At 40.5% G+C, this 24,780-nt stretch overlaps 1 protein-coding gene across 1 annotated transcript in view; it reads left to right on the top strand.

The window, feature by feature from the left end:
* TTC13 (tetratricopeptide repeat domain 13) overlaps window positions 1–24,780 on the top strand; it is a 79,695-nt gene that overhangs the window by 11,987 nt on the left and 42,928 nt on the right. Inside the window, exons 2-8 of the mRNA XM_019665832.1 lie at window positions 2,237–2,331; window positions 6,107–6,182; window positions 9,508–9,578; window positions 18,634–18,699; window positions 20,169–20,261; window positions 22,965–23,081; window positions 24,037–24,147. Coding sequence (XP_019521377.1) covers window positions 2,237–2,331; window positions 6,107–6,182; window positions 9,508–9,578; window positions 18,634–18,699; window positions 20,169–20,261; window positions 22,965–23,081; window positions 24,037–24,147 — 629 coding nt within the window. The remainder of the gene's footprint in view (window positions 1–2,236; window positions 2,332–6,106; window positions 6,183–9,507; window positions 9,579–18,633; window positions 18,700–20,168; window positions 20,262–22,964; window positions 23,082–24,036; window positions 24,148–24,780) is intronic.

The raw sequence follows: 24,780 nt of genomic DNA, 5'->3' as shown, positions 1-24,780 counted from the left end.
CCGAGTTGAGGGAAATAGACCGTCTGGGACACTGCTGGTGGGATGGAATTGTCAGTACGTACTGGGAGGAAAATGGAGCAGCATATGAAAAGTCTTCAAATTGTTTGTACCTTAGCCTCAGCGGTGACATTTGTTAAGAGTTCAGTTTAATTGCCTAAGAGGGTAAATTTACAAAAATACAGGTCAAGGATACTTACTGAAACACATAAATTAAGGGGAAAAAAATGTCCTAATTATCCAGCGGTAGGAATGTGATTAAGCTTCATGCTGGGGAATGCTGTACAGCCATTTAAAATTACATAGCTGTTTATTGAAAGGGAAATGAATTCCACAAAGTAGAAGGATTGCTGGACTAGAATAAGGCAGTGTGCATGCAGTGCTTAGCTCATGGTAGGTTCTCAGATGTTAGCTTTTGTAAAAGGTAGGGAAACAGGTTATGAATCAAAGTACTTCCAAAATGTCTTCCATCGTCATTATCCTCCAATCATCTGCTGACTACCATTACTCCGTCTTCCTTCCTGTCAGTCTCAGCCTTTCTCTTGAGTCCAGGACTTCCCCAGTCTGACTTCTCACCTACCGTCCTTACTTTTTCTTTTCCAGCACCAGCTCCCTCCTCCAGCCGGGATTGGCACTCACTGCCCCTCCGCATTGTCTTGCCTTTGTGACAAGAGTGTCACCCGTTCTAACCTGGAGTAACCATCCCCTTTAGTAGCCCAGTCAAAGCCCACCCATCTGTCTAAACCCTGCCTGTGCCTTGTGACATTGAACATTCCAGCTTCAGTAACTACTCACCGCTCAGGGCTTCCTCGATAGATCATGTCCTGATTCCTGTTGTTAAGACACACGCATGTGAGAATTTAGCTCACTTGGTTCACGTGGTTCCTTGAGCGTAATTTCATGCTCTTTAATGACTGCTGAATTAGAGTGAATATTTTGAAATAACTTAGGCAAAATTCACATAACATAAAATTAACTGTTTTTAAATGAACAGTTCAGTACATTCACAGTGTTGTGCAATCACCCCAAACATCCCCATTACCCCAAATTAGACCCCCATGCCATTAAGCACTTCCTTTGTATTTCCTTCAACCACCAGTGAGCGTTCTGTCTCTGGATTTGCCTGATCTGGACGTTTCCTATAAATGGGATTGGACAACGTGAGACCTTCTGTATCTGACTTCTTTCACTTTTTGTTTGGAGGTATCAGTGCTTCGTTCTCTTTTAAGGCTGAATAATATCCCAGTGTGTGTACTACAGTGTATGCTTACCTGTTGATGGACATTTGGGCTGTTCCTTTGTTTGCCTGTTGTCAGTGCTGCTGCGAGCATACATGTTCACGTTGTTTGAGTCCCCGTTTTCAGTTCTTTGGGGTGTGTCCCTAGACATTTTGGGAATGGTGGGGTAGTATGGTAATTCTGTGTCGAACTTTTCGAGGACCTGGCAAACTGTTTTCTGCAGTGTTCACACCATTTTACACCCCCACCAGCAACACAGAAGGGTTCCTATTTCTGTACATCCTTGCCAACACTTGTGATTTTTCATTTCCAAAAACGTTACAGCCATCCTAGGGGTGCGAAGTGGTACCTCGTTGTGGTTTGGTTTGTATACCCTGGTTAGTAGTGATGTAGAGTTTCTTTTCATGTACACAGTGGCTGTTTTTATATCTTTAGAAAATCGCCTACTCAAATCCTTTGTCTGTTTTTTAATTGGGTTGTCTTTTTCTTGTTGAATTTTGGGAGTTATTTATAATTATGCATCGTAGGCCCTTAATACATGTTTTAACATTAGGTCCCCCGGTTTGGTTTTGTTCTCCCTTTGGGATTTTCTTTTAGCCTTTGGTAAATACTGCAGATTGGAGAGGTCTAATGAAAGATCTTACCAACTGAACCAATTCCACGCGTGCCGTGAGGCTAGTGTTGGACTAGTGCTATTTTTGCCCTGTTGCCTTTAGATAAATTGCAACCTACCTACACCTCATTTCTCCATCTGGGAAAGTCTAACTGCTTTGACCATTTCCAGAATGTTGTGAGGACAGTCGCTCATGGGTGTGCATGATATGAGAAACTAAAACGTTACACAGTTGTAAAGGTGGGAGATGATGGGGTGCCCTTTTATTAGAGTTGTTCACACTTGTCCTTATTTTCGTTTTGTGATCTTAACATTCCAATTCATAGTTAAGCACCTAAGAGCCATCAGTTGAAGTTGAGGAGAATAACAAGGCATGCTTGCTTTTCAGAGTCCTCCTTCTTGAACTTCCATGACTCAGACTGCGAGCCCAGAGGATCACCGCCCTGCGACTCTCTGCTTTCCCTCAACACCGAAAAGATCCTGGTATGTACCTGCCCTGCAAGCCATCTGTGTTTATGACCTTCTGTGTCTGGGATGGTGATACTAGTTCCCAAAGGTGGAGGTCACCTCCGTTTATCAACTGGGAATCGAGCCAGTGGTTCTACGTGCATAAGATAAAGATAGGTCATCCAGGACCTGGTCACATTGAATTATTGTGACTTATGAATCAGATGGTGGATCATTTTGGGCCCCAGGACATTTCACATTTAAGTTCTAAGGGATAAGGGGGAATCGTGGCTGAGTCTTATTTCTAGGAGCCTTATATACTTGAACGTATGGTGTACGAGGTGTGATAAAAAAATACGGTGAATATTTAAATAAAATTTATTACAGTAAAAGACACACTGCCATTAATTCCTCTCAAAATACCCCCCCACACTTATCCCATCATTCTTGCCACTTTCTGAAGCCGTTCTGGAAGTCCTCTTTCGTGAGTGTCTTTTCTTCATCCTCCATCATGACAGTGCTCCGTGTCAAACATCACGTCTGGTATATGGCAGTTTCTGTCAAATAAAACCATTACGGTGTGTCCTCATGCACCTTATGTGACTTGTGGCTTTTCCCCTAAGTCAAAATGATTCAGGACATCAAGGCAGCCACGACAACGCAACTAAAGACACTCAGGAAAGAGGACTTCCAGAACTGCTTCAGAAAGTGGCAAGAATGATGGGATAAGTGTGTCTGAAGCAAGGGGGAGTATTTTGACACATTAATGGCAATGTGTCTTTTACTGTAATAAATATTTTTTAATTTAAACATTCACAGTATTTTGTGATTACACCTTGTAAACTTCTTTCTCCAGCCTTTCGCTGTGTGGGTCCCTTTTATGTCTGTATTTTTTATCAGCACCAGCTAAACTGTGCAGGCGCCCTCTCCACTTGGGTGAACAAGCGCCGGGCACTGGCACCGTCTGCTTCTGCCTGCCCATGTTGGCACGCGTGCCCCTCCGGCCTCGCTGCAGGAGGGGACTCTGCTTGCAGTTCACACTTAATTCTGTGAAGCTGAGTTATTCTTTCAGGGCCCAAGGTTACAGAGTTTTTCCTCCAGGCTTTTCCTGTCAACATCTGCATAGATACTGTTTTCTTCTTTTGTTTAAAATTCCGCTGTAGGATACTCTTTCTTTTCCAAACAAAGCTTTCCCGTTTCCTCTAAAAAACTGCTGAAAATAGATAGGAATTGCAAACTAGAGAATGATCAGCTGACTTTACCTAACTCATTGCATAGTAGTCAACTTGATTTGTGGGAACACTTTTGAATTAGACTTGCCCCAAACCTAGCTGGACTATTTTACAATGTAGTGAGTTGGCCATCACTGAAAACAATTAGTAGAGATTGGATAATCCCCACCTTGGAGTGCCGATTAGAATCTCATAGTCATGAGGGAGCTTCTGACTGATGGTAGTTCAAATCTTTTCTACTAGTGGCATTTCCAGTGTAAGATGGCAGTAGTAACCTATGGGAGAAAGCTCACCAATCTTGGCCTTTCGTCTTCCTTAGGTTAAAATATGGGAGTTATGCGAGTCATTCCTTCATTCCTTCATTCATTCTCCAGATATTTATTTTGCACTTGTTATGTGGCTGGCATTGTGCTAATAAGTGCTGGGCATACAGCGGTGAGCCTGATAGCCTCGGTTCCTGCACTCAAGGCTACTAAGTCACTAACTGAACGAGTATACAAAGAACAAAAGTACAGTTGTGCGAATCACATGAAGGGAAAGCAAAGGGTCAACATAATCTCCCTTAAATGAGGGGCCCAGGCAAGACCACTTTCAGGAACTGAAACGGAAGCAGGGACCTGAAGATGGATTGGAGTGGGTCTCCTGGCGGTGTGGGACAATAGCCTTGTCCCCCTGCCCACGGAGGTGCAGTGTTAGAAATGGGAGGGTTGTCTGATCAGGCAACGGGTGTGTCCTCCTGTGCTTTTCCTGCCCACTGCTGTTCCAGATTTTATTTCTAAGGTAATAAAAACAGTTTTAAACCAGATACACTCTCCAGTATACCCTTGATGTTGCCTGGTATGTGATTTCTGCTTTTAATGGGATTTCACATTTGTTCTCTTCCCCTGACTTTTTGCACAAAGCCTTGGCAAATGGTAGCCTGTCACTGAATACTGGATGAAATAGTAAGACTTTTTAAGTATTAAAAAAATTATGTATAGACCGCTCGTCTTGGCTTTTAGCAATTTATGAAGCTTGTCCTTAGTCACCTGGCAAAGAGGAGGGACTCGGATTTGGTCACACTCGGACCTTTGCACAGTGCCTTGGTGCTGTTACGTGTTGTTAAATGGCCACCTCTGAGGAAGTCTTACGAGGCTCCTGTATGTGGAAGCTCCCAGCCACAGAGCAAAACAAGAGAGCGGGTTGAGCATCTATCTGGTCAGCTGGGTTACCCTGGAGGAAATACCTAGTGGAATTCTCAGATGTTCCATGCTGCCTGAGTCCTGAAGGAAGTGAGAACTGTGACTGGAGCTGGCATGCCCTCTGACCTGTATGTTTTCACTTGTGTTTTAACCGGAGGTAGCTTATTCTTGACCTGTTTTATAGGCACAGCACATACCACTCCGTATCTAAACAGCCGTCTGCATCTAGAGCATTCAGTGGTGCTTCACGGTTGATGGCTAAGTGGCAGACCCGTTAGTCAGAAGAGTGTCCCACGGGGAAGTACCTGGCTGTCGTCTCTGCCTGTAGGCATCTGGAACAGCAGTTTATTTTATTTTATTTTATTTATTTATTTTTTAAAGCTGAGCCATCCTGCCACCTGTTGGCAGCTCAGCGGCTGCTCAGCTCGGGCCGGGAATCGAACTGCTGTTGCTCAGAGCTCAAACTCTTGAGCAAGCTCTTAACCAACTGAGCCACTCGGCCAGCCCTGGAACACGGGTTTAAAAAAAGAGGACTTCAACTGGGTTCTAATCCTGTGGTTTTGCCAACAGTTACAGACTATCTTAGCTTTTCCTGCCTCTGTGTGTACGAGTGTTAATTCCGTGTTAGGTGAGTCTGGTGTGAAGTTACCATGTTAATATGAAGCCTACAGGCTTGGTGTACCACAGCTCGGTGCTGGCAGCCTAACCCTCGGGGAAGTAGCAGCTGATCCTTTACCCGACGTGGCTTGTGATTTTGTACGGAGGACAAATCCTGCCTGTGAAGTCATTCCAGCTACTAAGCTAACATGTACAGTTTGTTTTCCCCTGTTCCCACTTCAGTCCAGCTCTCCTGCTAGACGTGCGTGTGTGTCTGCATGGTGTCTTCATGGGTGACTGCTGCATTGTGTGGATGCTTGTGTTACCCTTGCTGTGCGTTACTCAAAGGACTGTCTCATTTCTTGGTCAGAGTTTGTTGGTCCTTTTATGGTGTCATCTCTGTACAACTTCTAGCTCTTATTTCTAAAATACTTTTAGGATTTAAAAAGCAATATTTGTTAGCAAGCTACATTGAAGAAGTGACCCCTAGACTGTGATCTTTGTGACATAACTGAGGTCATTAAATGGTCTGTGAAAATGTGGAACGCTTTGAAACCACTGGCCAGATTAATCACCGTGGAGGTAAAAAGATACTCGTTCTTGGAAAGGGAGCCAGGAGTGACAGGGAGAGGAAGCAAGTCAGTTTCACACAAGCACTGCCCTTGATGTGACTTCAAGTGAATATTTTTTTGCTTCCATAGAAATCAAATGTAGCTTTAAGTTTTTAACTTACAGGTTTTCATTATGTTTTCTCTTTGTTTGTGATAAGCTAAAATGTTTGTTTGTCTTGTTTTCTTTCAGAGCCAGGCCAAGTCCATAGCCGAACAGAAGAGATTCCCGTTTGCTACTGATAACGACAGCACAAATGAAGAGTTAGGTGAGACTGAAGCCGGGGCCATCCATGCAGTATCTGCCTTGAATTTAAGATTAGATGCAGAGCAGGTAGGCAGGATGGTGAGGCAGAGAGTACAGAGACCGGCCGGCTCTGCTACAGTGAGTGGTTCGATCCTGGGAGGACCCGTGGATTATATGTATGTCATAAATCAAAGGTTTGGATAGAAAGTTCAAGAAAGACAGTTTCATCTGTGTGTTTCTATGGACATGAATAATTATGGTAATGAGTTTTTATGAGCTGTTACTCATTAAAAGGTTATTTGTGTGCTGTCATCAAAGAAGAGCAATATAGAAGTGAAAGCAGAGGAGAAGCACACTTTAACTTCTATGTAATAAAATGGCTAGGTTTTGGTTAATTTTACTCCTGAGGACAGTCTTAAGAATGTGGGTGTAGAAAAGTTGAGCTCATCCAGATCTGCAAATATGTCATGCACTTTGGCTTGTTCCTGGCACATTTTATTTTATTTTATTTTATTAGCTGAGCCATCCTGCTACCTGTTGGCAGCTCAGCGGCCGCTCAGCTTGGGCTGGACTCGAACCGCTGTTGCTCAGCGCTCAAACTCTTGAGCAAGCTCTTAACCAACTGAGCCACTCGGCTGGCCCGTTTTTCCTGGCACATTTTAAAACAGGCTGGTTCTGCCCGTGTCCGACATGCTTCGGGTGCGTCTCCTCCTTTCCTGGTCAGCTCACACTGGAAGGGGTGGAAACGAAATTGAATACAGGACAGAACAGTGCAGCTGGATAGGCTTCACGTGGCACATGCTTCCACGTTGGGCTGGGTAGCCCCTGCACCTGCAGGAAAACATTTCTGTCTAACTTATGCATAATCATTTCATCCTTTCTGTGGCCATACACATTTTATATTAAGACTGAGTACTTCTGAAATTGGTGCTTTTCCTCTGCTAGTGCAGATAATTGAGAGCGGACTATTTCTAAAGTATTAATGACTTTTTGGTGATATTCTTTGAGTAGGCTTTGAGAATTAACTGCCCTTTAAGGCATCAGCTTTGGTCTTTTTGGAAGTCCTTGGATTCTGTGCAGCCGTGTATTCATTCATTCTATAATAAACAATGGCCTGTTCTGTGTTCCAGGAATAATCCTTGCAGACCCTGGGAGAGTACAGGCTGAGCTGCTGTAGGGATTTGTGTACCACAGTATTTTTGTTCTTGGAAAAAAACATTGCCAAGAGATGTGGAATTGCTGGTTAGTAAGGATTTCTCTGAGAATTCCAGCCACCCCGGTTGTTTTCTTCGTCTTTGGACTCCACAACAAAAATTAGGTCCTAACAGTTATTTATATTTGTGCAAGATTTAGATTATTTTTTTTAATGGATACTTTTGGGTTTTTCTCCAAAAACGTTTATTTTTAGATGGAAAGATTTAAGAGCTGCATTTGTTTTTATTTGAGTGGAATTTAAAACCTAGCCATGGACAACAGTTTGAACATGTTGCTAAATATAATATTTATCCATAAAACTATACTTGTTTTTGTGGGTCACTTAGTCCTTGTTCATTCAACAGATATTTATGATTATGGGAAGATAGATAGTAAATGCAAAACGTTTAGATCTGCAAGGAATTTAAGAAAATGTTCTACAGGCTTGTGAAGCAAGACCCAGAGAGTAATGAAAAGTGACCAAGGTCCCGTGATCACACGGCCAGAGAGAGGCAGAGCCACGATCCCAGCCCAGACCTGGGCTTTCCAGGATATCATCATCTTCCTGTGTTTAAAACAGTACAAGTTTATGTTTCAGTCCCTGTCTGTGTAACCATCGAGGATGTTGGCCCTGTCCATGGCAGTTGCGGTCCAGCCTGCGCGCAGCCCATTGGGGAAGGGTGGGGCCCAGAGCCAGGGAGCAGGCAGAGGACTCTCACGGCACATTGTCTTGGCATAATTGTTTAATTGTTCTGTGCTTCATTTCCCTGCCTGCACATGGGGTAATAAGTGTACCATCCTCACTGTGGTTAAGGAGTAGATGAGTTAATACGCGTAAATGCTTACGACTGTGCCTGGCACGTACTAAGAATCCAATACACTTAACTGTTATTATTATTGTTTGTTGTTTTTACTACTAATATGCCTGGCCCCCACCAAAGATATCTCTGGTTTTCTCATTGTCTGATACAACTATCTGAATAGTATTTATTGTTATTGTTCTGAATATGAATTTGACCTTAGTATATCTTTTCAAAGAAATTAGGATAAAATTAACCCTCTTTTAATTTTGAGGAATGCCCCCCAAAAGCTTTTGTATTATTATGATGCTCAGTGTTTTTGAACTTGACTTTTCTCAGGTTAGTTCTAAAGAACTCTAAATCTCTTTCTGCATTTATGTCCCTACTGCATTTAAGTTTTCTGCTCCTTTTAAATCAGGAGATTTAAGCGCTTAATGATGGTGAAAGTTTCAGTTGTCCATCTTCTTGAATGCCTATTAGATCCGAGAATTAGAGAGTTGCAGTACAGCTTTCTTGCAAAGGAACGTGATCAAACTAGTATTATGTTGAATGAGGAATATGTTTTTTCAGGTATATTTGGGAATTTAGGGATTGGGCAAATATTATAGATGGAAATATAATCTAGAAGATTAAAATTGATTGTTCTTTTGGATAGATGAAAAGGTTTAGTCAAAATATTGTCATGTGTTAAGAGATTGTCAGGTCTCTAATTTAAAAAATACTACTTACCTAAATAATTGGATCAAGAACTATTCATTCACCTTTAGTGTGTATTTTGAGTGGTATTTTGACTATTTTGAATAGAAGAGGTAGAAAAAAGACTACCAATGCTTTGCAGTGGTGTGAATTATCTACAGTTAAGCATTATATTAATATATATTAATTTGAGCCTCTGTTTTTGTTCTCACTAGGTAATTGACAGTAAATTTAGCATCCCCAGGAATCAAGATTTGTGATGCTATTTGGGTATTTGTCATAACTTTACAGTAAAATCACATTGCCATGTTATGTGGATATTATTCAGGCTTATTACTAGCTCTTGATATATAGATAGGAAACATCATAAAGGTTATTTGGTACTGAAAGAGAGTGATGGGCTTAGAAAAAGATAATTACTTCTAGGCAGATATTTTATAGATGACTTTAATCATTTAAATCTAGATAGAACTAGAAGACTGATTAGCAAGTGCTGAGTGGTAGAAGAATTTAATTACATCTTATTCACTTCTAGGTTTTCTTTAACTGCTTCTAGTCCTTGGAGCTGCCGTTTAAGATTCAGTAAGAATTTAGTTATTGATTCTAATCCAAGACCCTTTATTCTTTCCTTTAATATTTTTGTATTTTGTTTCCTAGCTATTGCTTATGTGCTGATTGGCAGTGGCCTCTATGATGAAGCAATAAGACATTTTTCAACAATGCTTCAGGTAATTTTTCCTCTTAATCATGTAACTTCAAGTTTATAGTCATGACAAAAATATGGACTTATGCATAGCTTAAGTGCTGCAGTAAAGCACCTTTTTAAAGATTCTACGAGAAAGTAGAGTAAGTCAGCCCTGACTGAGCACTTCCTTGGTGCAGGCCTTGTAACGCTCTCGTTTACCTTTGCATTATTACTATAAATGAGGAAGTGAGATCAAGGAGCTAACGCAATTTGCTCATAATCTCCCTGTCATCAGGTGGCAGATATGGCATTCAAATGCAGGGTTAAAAAAGACAATGATTGGCTTCAATTTACTTTCCTCTCTACCATGATATCTTCCATGAGATGTGGGCACTGGAAATTCTCGGAATTCCAGACACTTACTTTTTACGCAGGCGTTGATTTCCATGGTTAACTGAAGTTCCACTCATGGATTTGTTTCTCACCTTGAAGTATAATTACAAGACCCTTCAGTGGAAGTATTGGGCCTGTATTGATTGAGAGCTGCATTAAAATCTGGTTAATATAAAATGCTTATATACATGGATAAGAGTTGCAAAGGAGACCCTTAATGCAGCCTAACACTATTGGCTTTATATCTTCTATCATTATTTAGCTGTATTTTTGTAGCTACTTGACTTTTATCAATTATTGTTGTGCCTGTCTAGTGAAGAAAACATGGGTTTTAGAATTAGAGCTGCCCAAGTCCTAATCCACTCTGCTGCTTCCCACCAAGTTATTTCACCTCCTTGGTTACAGGGGACGATAATAACTACCTCCAAAAACATTCTTGTTATGTTTAGATGAAACATCCTATCAAGTACTTTGTACCCAGCGCCTGGCACGTAGTAAGTGCTCAGTAAATTTAGCAGCTCAGCACCCCTCTGGCCTGTTTGTGCTAATACAGTAAGAACCAACACATAGCTTCTCTTCATTGTAAGATGTTAATTTGAAATTTTTCCTGTGTTCCGTTTTCTCTTTTTAAACATAGCTTTAGTTACAATGATAATTCTGTCTTTGTTTTCAAAAATTGCTGAGGTAGTCCTACTTGTTACTTAAGTCCTCAGACCGAGGCAGCTGTGTGTTGGGAGATTTTACGGAGTGATGTTCTTTGGTGGGGTTTAAAGTATGAAAGGGTAGATTATAAATAGTTTTTAAAATCACCTTTCTAGTTAGCATTGCAATCTTAAAAAAGGTCAGCAGGCACTTTTACAGTTAACCCTGGTTTGAAAGGGAGGTTTCGATGCCTTCATAGGAGCAAATGTCAATTAGCTCATGGTGACCAATAAGCAGAAAACACTGTGAGCTTCCAGTCGTGTGACCAATTCAGTCAACGTTTTGAAAAATATTGTTACCATTGTAGTTGAAGGCAATATAACAATGTTAAAGAAAAAACTTTAAGGAGTAAAAAGTTTCCTAATTCTGCTACTCTACCATTATTTGTTTTTTATGACCTTTTCAAAGTATGCATTTGTGTTTTATAATCTGAATATTTTGTATTATTTTTTTGTATAATCTGTACTGTTTTGTATTACTTTTTCACTTAATTTTATACTGTGCATGTTTTTCAGTATTTCTCTACAATCTTATGATTCTAATGGCTCTATAATATACCTTTGTGTTGTCCCTTTATTGTTGTAAAACGTATTTCTCTTGCAGTTGTGTTCAGAAAGTAGATTAGAGTTTTTCTCTTTGTGCCAAGAAAAGATTTTAATATATTGAAATTTGATATAGCACTGTCATCAACCTGTGATACGATGGGTTGCTTTCAACTGGGAAATTTTTCTTTGAGAATGTGTGGGTTATAAGGTTGGACCGCTTCTCTGGTGATTCAGGCAGTTGATGGGGCAGGAGTTGGGCTGGGAGAGCAGCAATAGGATCAGACTCTGCTGGCCAACAGAATAAAGAGCTGGTCACTCAACACGTTTTGACGTGGAGCGAGTGTGCCTTGGGCTGTCCCGCTGGCGCTTTGCTTGGTGATCTTTCTCTTCTTACCCTTCGTTTCGGTGCTTCCCAGCTTTTCCACGTCATGACACATGTAGGAAATCCTATTTGCATGGCACATTAGAGTAAACAGAAGCAAATTTAGCAGTGTTAGGGTAGAGCTTGATGACAATTCGTTACATTGTTCTTACGTGATATGATATAAAGACAAAATGCAAAGATTTGTTATTAAGTGCCAATCTTTTCAACTATTTTAATAAGAAACTTGATCCTGCTTTTCTAGGCAAAACTTTTTGTATGTTGGGCTTTCTGTTTGAAAGTGATGCACAAATTCCTATTTAAGAGTTTTTCGTTTTCTTCAAATTCTTGACAGCCCGTCTCATCAAGAAACTGTACAAGTAGGTGGCAGCAAGTGTGCAAAGAATAGTTGTTGCTTCTTCTCCAGTTGACTCAAACTCCTTTTCTCACCATGAATCGGAATTTGCATTAATCAGTCTCCTTAAATTGTGTTTTAAAAGTACGTCTGTTCTCAACTGCTCTTCCTCTGCTTTCACTGGCAAACGCGGTGGTGCTCTTCCTTGCAGCTGTGAAATTGGTTCTTATCCCAACATTACCTTGCTGTGCTCAGTGTGCAGAACAGCAGTGAAGCGTTCCTTCCAGCGTGCGTGGAAGCCGCTCTTAAAGCTAGGCCCGAACTAAATATCCCAGGAGAATCATGGTTGTCACCGCATGCTGTAGATGTCCACCTGTTCATGGCGGGACCTTCCACGGTGCCAGAACTCCATTTTTAAGCCAATAAATGGTCTTTAACAAACCTGCAGGAGCAGCTTTTTCACACACAAACTTTTCGGGCTAATTGAGTTCATTCACTCCTGACAGACATTTTCTTGGATAGCCCGTGAACTCCAGTGTAAAGTGGCAGGGAATGGAATCCGATTCCATTAATAGAAAGCCGAGAACAAACGGGAGCACAGGGGCTTCGATTTTATTAGAGTCACCATTTTTATAAGATCATTTAATGTGAAGTTTGGATCTATGCATGAGGACTAATTAAATTCCAGAATGGCCTTTTGATGTAAAGCTTGTGTACCTCCCTGCAATCTTAGCTGTACCATCAGGGAACAAACTTTGGAGAAATTTCCTTAATCTTTGTTGTTTCAAGTGTTCATTTGACTATTTATCCAAATACGGTTTGTTTGGTGGATCTATAAAAGAAAAAAATGTTCCTCGAGCATCAGGGTTTCATATGAGCACAAATTAGTCTTCCTGGAAAACTCTTGATATAAAAGCCTATGAACATGTGTAATCTCTCCATTAATATCCTTATGTCACTTCCACATGTGTCAGTGCGTCGATGATAGTGTTCTTGAAAAGTGGAACCATTTCCTGATTACTGTGCTTCTTGGTCCCCAAGCGCAGAGCTGGGAAACATAAGTGTTGTGACATTTTTATGGGGCAGTTGGCAAATTAATTGCTTAATTGTGTGACCTTGAGCTCACCTGATTCTGATCTGATTCCGGTGGAACTGAATTAATGAAAGAACGTTGTCTCTCATTTTTCATTAGCAGACAACATTTAAAACATTCCTCTGCGTGTGATTTTGTAAACATTCTTTATGTAAATATGTATGTGTGTCCACCACTTAGGCAAAACTTAATCCTTACTGCATTGCTGTGTGGTGACTTTTTGTCCTTTGCTTTGATCCTCTGACTTTTGAGTTTTAATAAAAAAGCCAGCCTTGTGGTGGAAAAATAAATATTTGTAAAATTTAAAGTCACTATAATATAATGAAGATAGTTAATTATACCTTTATGGATTTTGTAAAACATCAAATTTTTGAGACATCTAAGTGGACATCACTCTAGCAAAGTAGCTATCTTAATACACCATGATTTTGCATTTGCATAAAGCGAGTAATATTGGAAGGTGGAAATAGTTTTCATTTAATTCATTTAAAATTCTGAAAACTTTATAAAATACAAATATTAGACTTGCATACTTAAAAATATTTTGAAAAATTGATTTTCTGAGCCCAGTTAGGTTTTAGAAATAAACATTGGTTTTTATTTGAAAAAGTAATTTATTATGACATTTCATTAAGAAAGAGCTTTGGGGGCTGGCCAAGTGGTGCGTTGGTTAAGAGTTGGCTTGGGATGCCAGCTCTGGGCAGCAGGACGCCTGTTCAGATCCCACATTAGGGCCAGTGATGCTGCGCCCTCTACAGCTAAGATGGTGAAAAACAGCTCGACCTGGAGCTGGGCTGCCGTGAGTCGCCGGCGACGGCGTAGGCTGCAGCCTCTGCTGCAGTGGGCTGCCATAAGCTACCGTGAGTGACTGGTAGCCAAGCGTGAGCGGCCATCCAATGGTTGGCGACCGATCTGCCTCACCTGGGAAGAGCGCAATGATAATACCAATATGGGCCAGTGAAGCGACGCCCTCCACAACTAGACTGAAGAACAAAAGGACAGCAACTTGTCTGTTCCCCTTCCCTGATTCCCCAATGCTGTTCCCTTCCTCCAATTCCCCAATAAAAAAATCTAAAAAAATAAGAAAGAGCTTTGGTTTATTGTTAACATCTAAAGCCAATGATTGATAAAATAATAAAGTATCAATCAAAAAACTAATAAAGCTATTATTTAATTTAGGAACCCTTAATACTAGACTGTAACAATGATAAGAACCACAGTAATTATAGATCCTTTTATATTATTGGGAAAAAATTTCTAGACAGAATCTACATTGAATAGAGCCATTCAATTTACTCCTTCTTTTTAGAATTTTTCTAAAAAAGTGTAAAATCCCAAGAGCCAGAAGAATGAAGACTGAATTCAGGAAGTTGCCGGTGGTTTGGATATTTCAACTGTTTCAGACTTTTGAGTGGCTATATTTTAAAGGCTTAAAAATTTTATAGCCGTAGAAATGTAAGAGCTGTGATAGCTGGTGGCCCATGAGAAGCTGTTCTCCATAGCTCATGTGTCCTATGGCTTTGCCTCACTGAACCCTGGATCTGGCCTTTTTCTTCCATCAGCTGCACCCAGTTGTCACTCGCCATGTCATCCTGCTGGCTTCCCCATGAGAAGAGCAGGCCAGGCAGAGCTGACTTTGATCTGCTAACTTTTACTATTCATTAAGGTTCTCTAGCTGCATATTGGGCCAGTATTTGTTGCTAATAATAACTGCTATGTGTTAAGACTTAGCATGTGGCAGGTACTGTGCTAGGTGCCACCAACCCGGACATGAAAAGACATGCCTTTGAGGATATGGTATTCCAGTGGGGTGACAAACATGCAAATGCAAAATAATGATGTAGTCAGAGAATTACTTAATGAAGTTATATCCACTTGGATGTCTGAAAGAATGTCTGACAGGCATCTTCGACTCAAAGGTTCCAAACTGACCACATGCTCTCCCCCGATCCCTCCACATGCCCCCACCCACAACTTATAAAGAACCCCTGGTCACATCCCAGTGTCGCCCAGTTCAGTAAATGGACCCCCATTGGGTCACATGAGTCCACATACTCCACACACCCTAGTTCTATCTGTAGACCTCCTAAGTATTTCCTATGTCCACCTGCTTCTCCTGGCTCTGTTCAAACCACAGCCAAGCCTGTCATCTGTCAGATGACTGATGTGGCCATATATCCCCACACATGCACGCACATAGCCACATGCATGTGTGCACACACACAACATGCATATACATGCACTTTAAACACACACATATTTTGCTGATGCTTTTAGGTTAAAGGTAAAAACCCTTAAAAAGGTTTCTACCTACCTCTCCAGCCTCATCTTGGGACAGATGCCATGTTCCCTGTCTCCCTCAGGGCCTTGGCGCAGTTGGCTCTCTCTGCCTGGTCCAGCAGCCACTCCGGGATTCCCCGCCCCTGTAGATCTCAGGTACCTCTTCCATAGGGAGCCCTTCCCAACCTCATCTGGGCCTTTATGCATTTTCTGAAAGCACCGTTTACTCTCTAGCACTTATTGAAGGTGTAACTACATTTATATTTTGGTTCTTTGACTCTGCTGCAAGGAAAGAAGACTCTCTCGCCTTCTGTGTTGGTTTTTGCTTACGGTGGTGTTTCTGGCACATGGAACCAGAAATGGCTGAGAGCAGGCCATGAGTAAATATTGGGTTGTTGGAGAAGTCATGACACATTTTTGCAACGAAAAACATAGAGAAAATATGTCTTTTCCGACAACCCAATATTTGTTGAAGGAATGACTAACGTCCATATGACGTTTAGTAGGAACTGAGGAGAAGGAACGTATTTATTTTCCAGGGGAGGTTGTGAGGAGTCAGAGAGCAGGAGTGTTTGAGCTGAGACTGAAGGGACAGATGCACTTTCATGGGCACAGTTTCGGTAGAGAGGGACGGCACTTCACATGTCCTGAGCTCTGGGAGCAAGGCGCGTGTAGGGAACTGTCCAGGGTGCTGAGTTTAGTAGGAACCTGGAGTGGAGGAGTGGAGGAGACAAAGCTGGACAGGAAGGCAGGAAAATGATCGGCATGTTTTGCAAAGGCATTTAGATGTTACCTCATTATTTTTCAAATTGCGAGTTGCTGCCCTTTAGTAGGGCCTGAAATTAACTGGCAAGTCAAAACTAGCACTTTAAAAAAAATGTAATACAGTAGACTAGAAAAATATCAGATTACAGCGTGTTTGGTTAAGACTAGGTATGAGTTAGTGAAACTTTTGTTTCTGATACGTGTGTGTATGTGTGTATGTTATGTGCATGTGTATGTGTACGTAGGGTTGCAATGTAAAAAGTATTTCTTACTATGGGTTAAAATAGAAATGTGTTTGAATGTCTCTGTTGTAGGTATTGGGGAGCCAGTGAATAATTAATCTCAGCCAGGGGAGTGACATGATCAGACTTTAGCGTCAGACAGGTGATCTTAGTATGGGTCTGGAGACGAGATGGGAAGAAACAGGAAAATGGTTAAGACTGCTGCAGTGGCTTACAAGAGGGAAGTAGGGCAGTGTAGATGGATGGGGCGGGAGAGACGCCAGCTTTGTCCAGGAGGTGAAACTGCCAGAATTTCATAGGTAGGTTATGTTGGCTGGGGAGATGAGGAAGACTTCCAGAGTGGCTGGATGGTGATGACAACCATATCAGTAGAATAACTATTTAAATACACCTTTTTCTGATTCATGTATCGCTCACCTGGTATAACATTTTTCTCAGTTTCAGGAGAAAAGCTTCTTGGATAGTATCTTTTGAGATGTTATAAATCTGAGCATAGGTTTTCCTCTAACTGGAGAATGTCGTCACAGGCTGAGCTGTGTGGGCTCACTGCGCCCTGCCCCAGCACTTGGTCCTGGCCGAGGTGCTTTTCTGTTGACTGTCCCACCTTCTGGCCGGGGTTGTTGCTATGGAAAAACAGGAAGACAGTCTGACTTGCATTCCTCAGTGGGTGACTGTTTTTCCGGCTCTCCCTCTCCGTCTGTACCTGTATCCCTCTCCTGCCTTCCTTTAAGCAGGAAGGATATTTAAATGTTTCAAGTGTTACCTCTGGGTGGCTGAGTGATAGGGTGCCCTTTCCTTTCTTTTTTGTGTTTTTTTTTCATTTTCTAAATTTTCTTAGTTTATAATACATTTATTGACTATTCAGTAAAATTTTTTATTTATAGTGAAGTTTTCTGTTTCCTATAATACATATTACTTGAAACTGTAAGTAATTTGGAGAGCTTTCTTCTGTGCACACCCTGACCCTCACTATCATATATCAGTGTTACTTATAACTGCGATTCCTCTGGAGTTCTGTAACTTGTACTTTTTTTTTCATTTAGCAAATCGCATGCCAGTTACATATAAGTTGTAAACCACAAATACAAAACTATATGGGAGCCAGGGAAGTGACCTAAATGAGCAAAGTGAGTTTATGTGCCATAGAGACGGTGGGTGGGCTTGTGGTAAACTGATGAATACACGCTGTTCATCTGAAGAGATGGCCAGGACTTAGCACTAGTTATCTCTTGTCATGTGGGAATGCTAAAATGTGGGCCTGTCTTTGTTGAATTTTCCAAGAGAAGCTATAAATCTATAATTGTTTACGTGAATAAATCTGTAATTGTTTACTTGAATTTTCCTAACTTTCCACACACTGTGAGGCCAGGCTGCTGGCCAGCAGTGACGTGCCTCATTCCATGTAAAGTAGCCTTTTTTTTTTCTAATGCATGACCTCTTCTACTTAGTCATCCTTAAAGTTGATGTGTCTTTTTTTTTTTTTTTCCCCAATGCTGGCGAACACCCTCTCTCAGATTTGAACTTAACCATAGATTAATCTATAAGGTGCCTCGTCTGGTCCAGTTCTGTTAAATTCTTTAGCCGTGTCAAGAGTTTCACCTAGGACCTTATAGCCAAAGGCTGTTTACTCCTTTCTTCAACATATAGTGAAGGATCCAGAGATGAGGTCAAAACTGCAGAGGCCAAGTGTAGCCAGGAGGCCTTTCACTCAGTGAGTGGGACAGCTCAGACCTCTAACCTGTGTGCAGGGACCGTAGCCAGGCAGCAGGCGCTGTCCTTGGTCCTGAGAGGTGTTCTGTCTAGCAGCCCATCTGCGAGGAGGTTGCAGAAAGGGTCTGGTTTTTAATCTGACCCGTTAGTGTAAGGACTGTGTTAACCCCAGCAGACTGTGGATCCGACTCGTGTCTTCGTTCCTCGCTGTGCTGGCACTGATTATGCCATGACTGTATGAAAGGAGACAAAGTAGGAAGAGACCTTACCCAGTCCTTTACTCATATCTGTTTACTTCCCTGAGCCTCTATTTTCTCTGTAAGACATGCTTGCTGGTGCTGCCAATCATAGAGTTGTCGAGGGGATTACATTTTAAGTGAGATGACTGTGAAAGAAACTAGCAAGAGCTCAGTATGGTTAGTTCTCTCTATTTCAGTATTTTTTAATGCAAAACTCTTACTGCATGGTCTCATTGAAATGAGCTTTAAGAGCACAGACTTTTCTGGTTGGGGACTGCATATTGACTTAACGAGTGTGGTAGCATAAAGTAGAGCTGTCACTTGTGGCATTAACATACATGCTTTAAGCAGAAACTGATTTTTGTTTTGTTTTGTTTATGGTTTTTGACGTGTTTCTGTTTTGGTCTGACTAGGAGGAGCCTGATCTGGTTAGTGCAATTTATGGCCGAGGGATAGCCTATGGAAAGAAGGGCCTTCATGTGAGTATGGAATAGTGACGCTTGCCATAGTGCCTACGTGACCTGACGCGGACGAGGGTTGGATGGAGCCACTCACTGTTCGTTCAGCTCTGATGGAACACGCAGTGTGTCGTTCCACTTCACAAATGAGAAAAGGGCAATAGAGGGTTTACTCAGGATCAAATGCCCAAGAGGCGGGAACTGGGAATTTCTACCCAGGTCTTCTGAAGCCAATTTTGCCGTACTTTCTGCTCCAGAAGGACAGCCTTTGCCAGCCTAAACTTTACTTCCTGATGAGCTGGACATAGATCAAGAAAAGCACGAGACCCTGACTGAATTCCTAAGAAACATTTCTTAGTAAAAGTGGAGACCAGGCACCAGTTGTGCAGTAGGGCTCAGAATTCGAGTTCCGTTCACAATACTTAAAGGTTGACTAGAAGAGCAAAAGTTTTTTTGGTAAAATTTATTTTTATTTGTTATCCTCTAATATACTTCCCATAATAGGTGTATCTCTGGAGTCTTATTCCCCTTATTTCTCTGACGAATGCAGGAAGAGAGTTAGAATAAGTCTGTTTTGCTCAACAGAGGCACCATGGCATAAAAATGAAGACTTTCCTGAGATTATTTAGTAAATAATGAAATGGTCTAAGATTCAGATATCCACATTTTCAGTCTAGAATATTCTACATAAACTTTTTCTGTTATCTTATTGTATGTTAAAAGTACTCAAATGAAATTATACTTTGAGGGAGAAACATCATTTTTGTATCTGCCAATTAAAAAAATTGTACTAATTGGGTGCTGGCCTGTTGGAGAAATTTCCTGTAATATTTGTATACTTCTGAGACATAGACGACTGAGACTGAACTCAGGATTGGGAATGGTGGGGGTATTTAGGGAAGTAACAGGGCATCGATAAATGGCCAGGCTGCCCTAGGGAAGGCCAAAGATAACCTGCGTCTTCCTAACTCTCATCTGTGTTAATTTTATATCTTGACATGAAATTTGTTTGTATCATTAATGCATTTTTAATATAAAAAGAACATGCTTATATATTTTGAATGTGAAAGTAACTTGCAGATTTTTAAGGGCACTTACCTAGACTTCTTACGGTGGAGGTGTGTTTGATTGACCCCTCTGTCCCCGCATTGCCGCGATCAGCATCATTTTGCTGGTACCCACAGTCTCATCCCTGGCAATTTGTTGATTCAGTGTTTAAATTGGGTAAATGTAGAAACTATCCTGCCATCTGTGGAGCTTGGTGTAGGGAGGCAGGCCCAGCATGCTACTGATGGATAGGTCTGGTTGAGTGAGTTAAACAATGGTAACATAACTTATTTAGCTTGGCAGACCTGTCGTAAGAAGCTAAATTCATACTTATTTCTAAATAAGTAGTTATATCGTTACTAAATTATGAGTTATTTCAGAAAATCTATTCAAGCTGGTTCTGAGTAACCGTGGATCTCATACTAAGCTAATGCCTTTTCAAGGACATTAAGAACGCTGAGCTCGCTCTCTTTGAACTGAGCCGAGTAATTTCCCTGGAACCAGACCGTCCAGAGGTGTTTGAGCAGCGAGCAGAAGTGAGTGCGGTTTTCTTTCTCCCTCTGTCCTTATTGGATTAGTTGAATCTCAGATTTTTTTTCCTATTATTTTATTACTTGTAAATTTTAAAGTTCCCTTATACCTATTGTATTTTCCTCCTCAGTACTTAATGCTTTTAAAAATGGTTGAAATTGCTAGAAAACTATGGGCCAACTGATACTTCTTATTTAACATATGATAATACTAAGTATTAAAATATGCAGTTATGATGTGTACTATTACTATCAGTGTTCATTGCAAAACATATCACACATGACATTTATTGTATCTATACATTCTTTAGCAAGACTTAATATGACAGTGTGGTCAAAATGAAATGTATAACCTTTAGAAGCAGGTAGGGGTGTGTGTGTGTGTGTGTGTGTGTGTGTGTGTGTGTGTGTTTATATAAAATATTCATAAAACATACCTATCTGCATAGACACACAGATCAGGTAAGGCTCACTATAACCAGACCTTGAAGGAACTTCTAACTTGAGCTGGAGACAGATCGGTAATGTGGTGAGAATTCCAGGTAATTCCTGTGAGAGGAGACACCAAGAGGAGGTGCTTCTCTAGGAAAGGCGTGGCCTGTGGCAAAGGCGAGGCCTGCCGGAGTTCCTGGCAAGCTTGGCCAGGATGTTGCGGTGTTCAGTGTTTGCAGAGGCCCCACTGAGGAGGTGACATGAGAGCCCATCAGATCTCACATCCTGGGGGGCAAGGTGGGGAAGGGTGTTCAGATCAGAGAAAGGAATGTGTGCAAAGGCACTCCTTTTAATGTTTTGAAATGAAAGCATTACTGTTTTCATAAAATAATAATAAACTATCAAGGTTTCATGTTGTATTTATTTTACTGCACATTTAGCCATGTTAAATGCTTTAGAGTTTATGTTAATGTATTTAACCTAAATAAAACTTAACTTTTAATCGTCTGATCTGGTGGAATTTCATAGTTGAACTAAAGGGGAAAAAATTACTTCCTTTTCCTCTTTTGGGAGAGAAAACTTAGCAAGTAAAGGAAACATTGTTGTACTAATTTAGTAATTTAAAACTATTTGTGATGTTCTCAAAATTATAGTGTCTTAGATTATAGTTCAGTTTCTTAAAGTGACTTTTATGCTTTATTGGGGATTTGGCTCTCTGAATAAAATTCTTCTTCAATTCATGATATTATAATTCAGTATCTCTGGTTTGTGTTGGACGGTAACCCTGAGGGTTCATTACTGCACAGGAGCCTGGCTGGTGCTTAGTGTGAACGTTTGGTGGCTAATTTGTCATCATCTTCCGGGGGTGCGGGGGGGAGAGGCTGAGGCTTTTATTCTCTGTTATTCTGATATTATGTTAAAATGTTATGATAAAGCATGAATTTAATTTCTGAATTTTCTTAGAAAAATAACTTGTTAGGCAGATTTAAAATTTTTGTATATTTAATAAAAAGCTCATTGTATATCCAAAATGATATTGGTAATTAGAAACATAATTTTCATTTGTCTTAAAAATGCATAGTAATATCCCCCTTTTCCAATGTTATTTGGCAGTAGTATCCCTACATAGTGATTTTTCCAGCTAAATTATAGCATACCATTTATATATGTCAGAGACTATTTTATGAAAAATCTTTCACTTTCATACTTTCTGAAAGTCTATATTTAATTAACATAATTACACATTTTTAGTTACTCAGGTCATTTTTATGCATATTGATGACTGTCCTGGGCTGTCATAATTCAGTTATGTACTTAGGGGTTAATAAACTAGGTGGGGATGTTTTTCATTCCAAAATATAATCCCAGACCATTATGCTTTTTGAATTCTCAGGCATCCATTACATTTCTTGCCTCTTTCTATATCATTCTTGCCACTGGTGACATGCCTGCCTGAATCCTCTCTCTTGCTGATTTTAAGTTCCTGCAGAGTAGGAACCAGGTAGTAAAACTTGATGAAAATGACCTGTATTAGAAGAACAAAATAAACCCTAACTTAAGGACATTTGTTCAGGAGTAAAGGCTTGAGCTTGGTTGCATGAATGCTGGTACCTATTTTGGATTTACTGATGTCCTTTTGGTGTGCTTTTGCATTCTGAACTATCTTCTGTATTGTCGTGTTGCCTGAGCACAACTGATGCTGGATCAAAAGAGCTTTCCCAGCGGGCTTGCAGATGGTTTTTCTCCTGCTTTGCAGATTATGACTGAAGAGTTAAGACTTGTTAACACACAGGGCTTACAAAACACCTGGAATCTTAGAAATTGTCATTTATCACTTACTACCTTAGAGGGCATAGCTGAAGATCATGGAGGGCTCCATCTGTGTCCAACAGTTTCTCTATTTTAATGGTTCAAAGTTTTCTTTCAGATTGATTATGACATGCTAAATTTTGATCTGAAAGAGAAATTACAGGTTGAGGGGGAAAAAAGGTTACATTTCAAGAAAAGCAACATTGGTGATACCCCAGAATGTGAAACAATCACAAGGCAATTGCTGCAGTCATGTACTTCATCAGCCTTCCCTTGGCCAGAGGGACTAGGGGCCCCTCAGCCTGTTGACCTTGAACGTCACTGGTTAGCACGTGGGGTCTAGTCTGCTGAGAGAGTAACACTGAGAGTGGAGTGTGTTGAAGTGTAATTAAAAAGTCAAAAAACATTGGCAGTTTTAGGGTTGATAATTGGAAGTTTTCTCTCCTAATTACATTTTTGGGTTTATAGATTCTGTCCCCTCTGGGACGAATTAATGAAGCAGTGAATGACCTCACTAAAGCTATCCAACTTCAGCCTTCAGCACGGCTGTACAGACACCGGGGGACCCTGTACTTCATATCAGAGGTGAGTAATTTTGCCTAGAAACTCATTTCCTTTCTTGATGATAAAGATTTCACTTTTCCTTCTATTTCAGAAAGCTGCTGTAGATTTGGGTTTGGGGCTGTGTAGTAATATATTTGTGATACAAGACAGTTATCAGAGCGTTTTCTTTAGCTGAAAGTGAAGCCATACAGAAATAATAAGTACCAAGAACACATTATGTTGCTTGAGGTGTTAGCAATAACTAATTCTGGACTTGGGGGAAAGAAGAAAGAGAGAGAGAAACAAAAAATTTGGTTCACAGGTATTACTTCAGCCTTTCTTGGAGATATCAGTGCAGGAAAGCAGGTGTGCCTGTTATCAGTGTGATTGTTAATCTTAGAGATACAATTTGAATTCTTTTGGGTACCACAATCCAAGCACCATAACCTGAATTAATTTGGCTTCCGAGACTGTCTGTAAGTGACCCAAATCTGAGAAGATTATTTCTTATCGGCATAGTGGTATTTATGATTGTCACAGTTATTTTTTGGATTTACAGTAATTTTCATTACAGTTTTCTAATGCAAAAGAAAATGATTTTAAAAATCTCAGCATAACACAGTTTAGGGTTGATCTATGCATGATTATTTTAGAAGTATTCAGTACAGTAAAATGTTAGTACCAGAAAATAATTTCTAAAGTTTCTCTACCAGGTTAGGACTTTAATATCATTTAAAATAGTATTCTTTTTATAGTTGAAACAGTATGCTTAAATTAAACCTTTGTGAATTTGTCTCATCAATTTCCTAAGAAAATCAACTATTTCAACAAGCAGTATAAGCATTCAACTTATAATATTTATGGCCATGAAATGTTTCCTTTAAAGCCAAAAAGGGCACTGAATGAATTGGGCTTTTTTTCTTACCAATCAAAAATAGGAAATGTCCAAATATCTAATGACTACTACTTCATTTTTTTTCCACTCTGCTTTTTGTAGGACTATGCAACAGCCCATGAAGACTTTCAGCAGTCCTTAGAGCTGAACAAAAACCAGCCTATAGCTATGCTATACAAAGGTCTAACTTTCTTTCACAGAGGACTTTTGAAGGTGAAAGTGTTATGCAGTATGTGTACTGTCGCATGATTCTGCTTTTATTTTGCGGGTGGGGAGAATTCAGTAGAATTTAGTTTGGCATGTTTTGAAATGATATCTCAAGTATATCTAATTGGTTTATTTCAGAAGGTAGTTTGAATCAACATATTTATTGAGCTCCTACTATTGGAAGGTACTTGGAGGAGGGCCCATAAGGGGAGAGAATGAAATGTTAATAGGAGAGAAAAACAATGCTTTATGCTCGTAAAAGATACAGTTTACAAAGTTTTTTCCACATAGAATTTATTGTATGGTAAATACACTAAAGAAAGCAACATCAATTTTGCACTAAAGAAAGTAATAGAAACAAAGTGCTTTGGAAACAGAGATAAGAAAGATTCATTTAAACTATGGAGTTAGAGAACGTTCCAGAGAACAGGTGGACATCGTCCTGGGTCTTGCAGGCAGAGTGGGATTAGGTGGGGGAAGAAAGGCACTGCAGGCAGAGAGGACAGCGGGGGTGATAACAGGCAGGGAAATACAGCTGGGTGGTGGAACAGGAAGTCTGGTGTGCGTGTGAGGGAGCTGGGCTGGAACCGTGGTGGAGGGGAGGGCCTAAACTGGCCCCAGTACTCTGCTAAGCATTTG

This window comes from Hipposideros armiger, unplaced genomic scaffold, assembly GCF_001890085.2.
Source record: "Hipposideros armiger isolate ML-2016 unplaced genomic scaffold, ASM189008v1 scaffold_454, whole genome shotgun sequence".
Taxonomy (NCBI): Eukaryota; Metazoa; Chordata; class Mammalia; order Chiroptera; family Hipposideridae; genus Hipposideros; species Hipposideros armiger.
The sequence above is the reverse complement of the archived record's forward strand: the minus strand, read 5'-3'. Positions and strand labels throughout refer to the sequence as shown.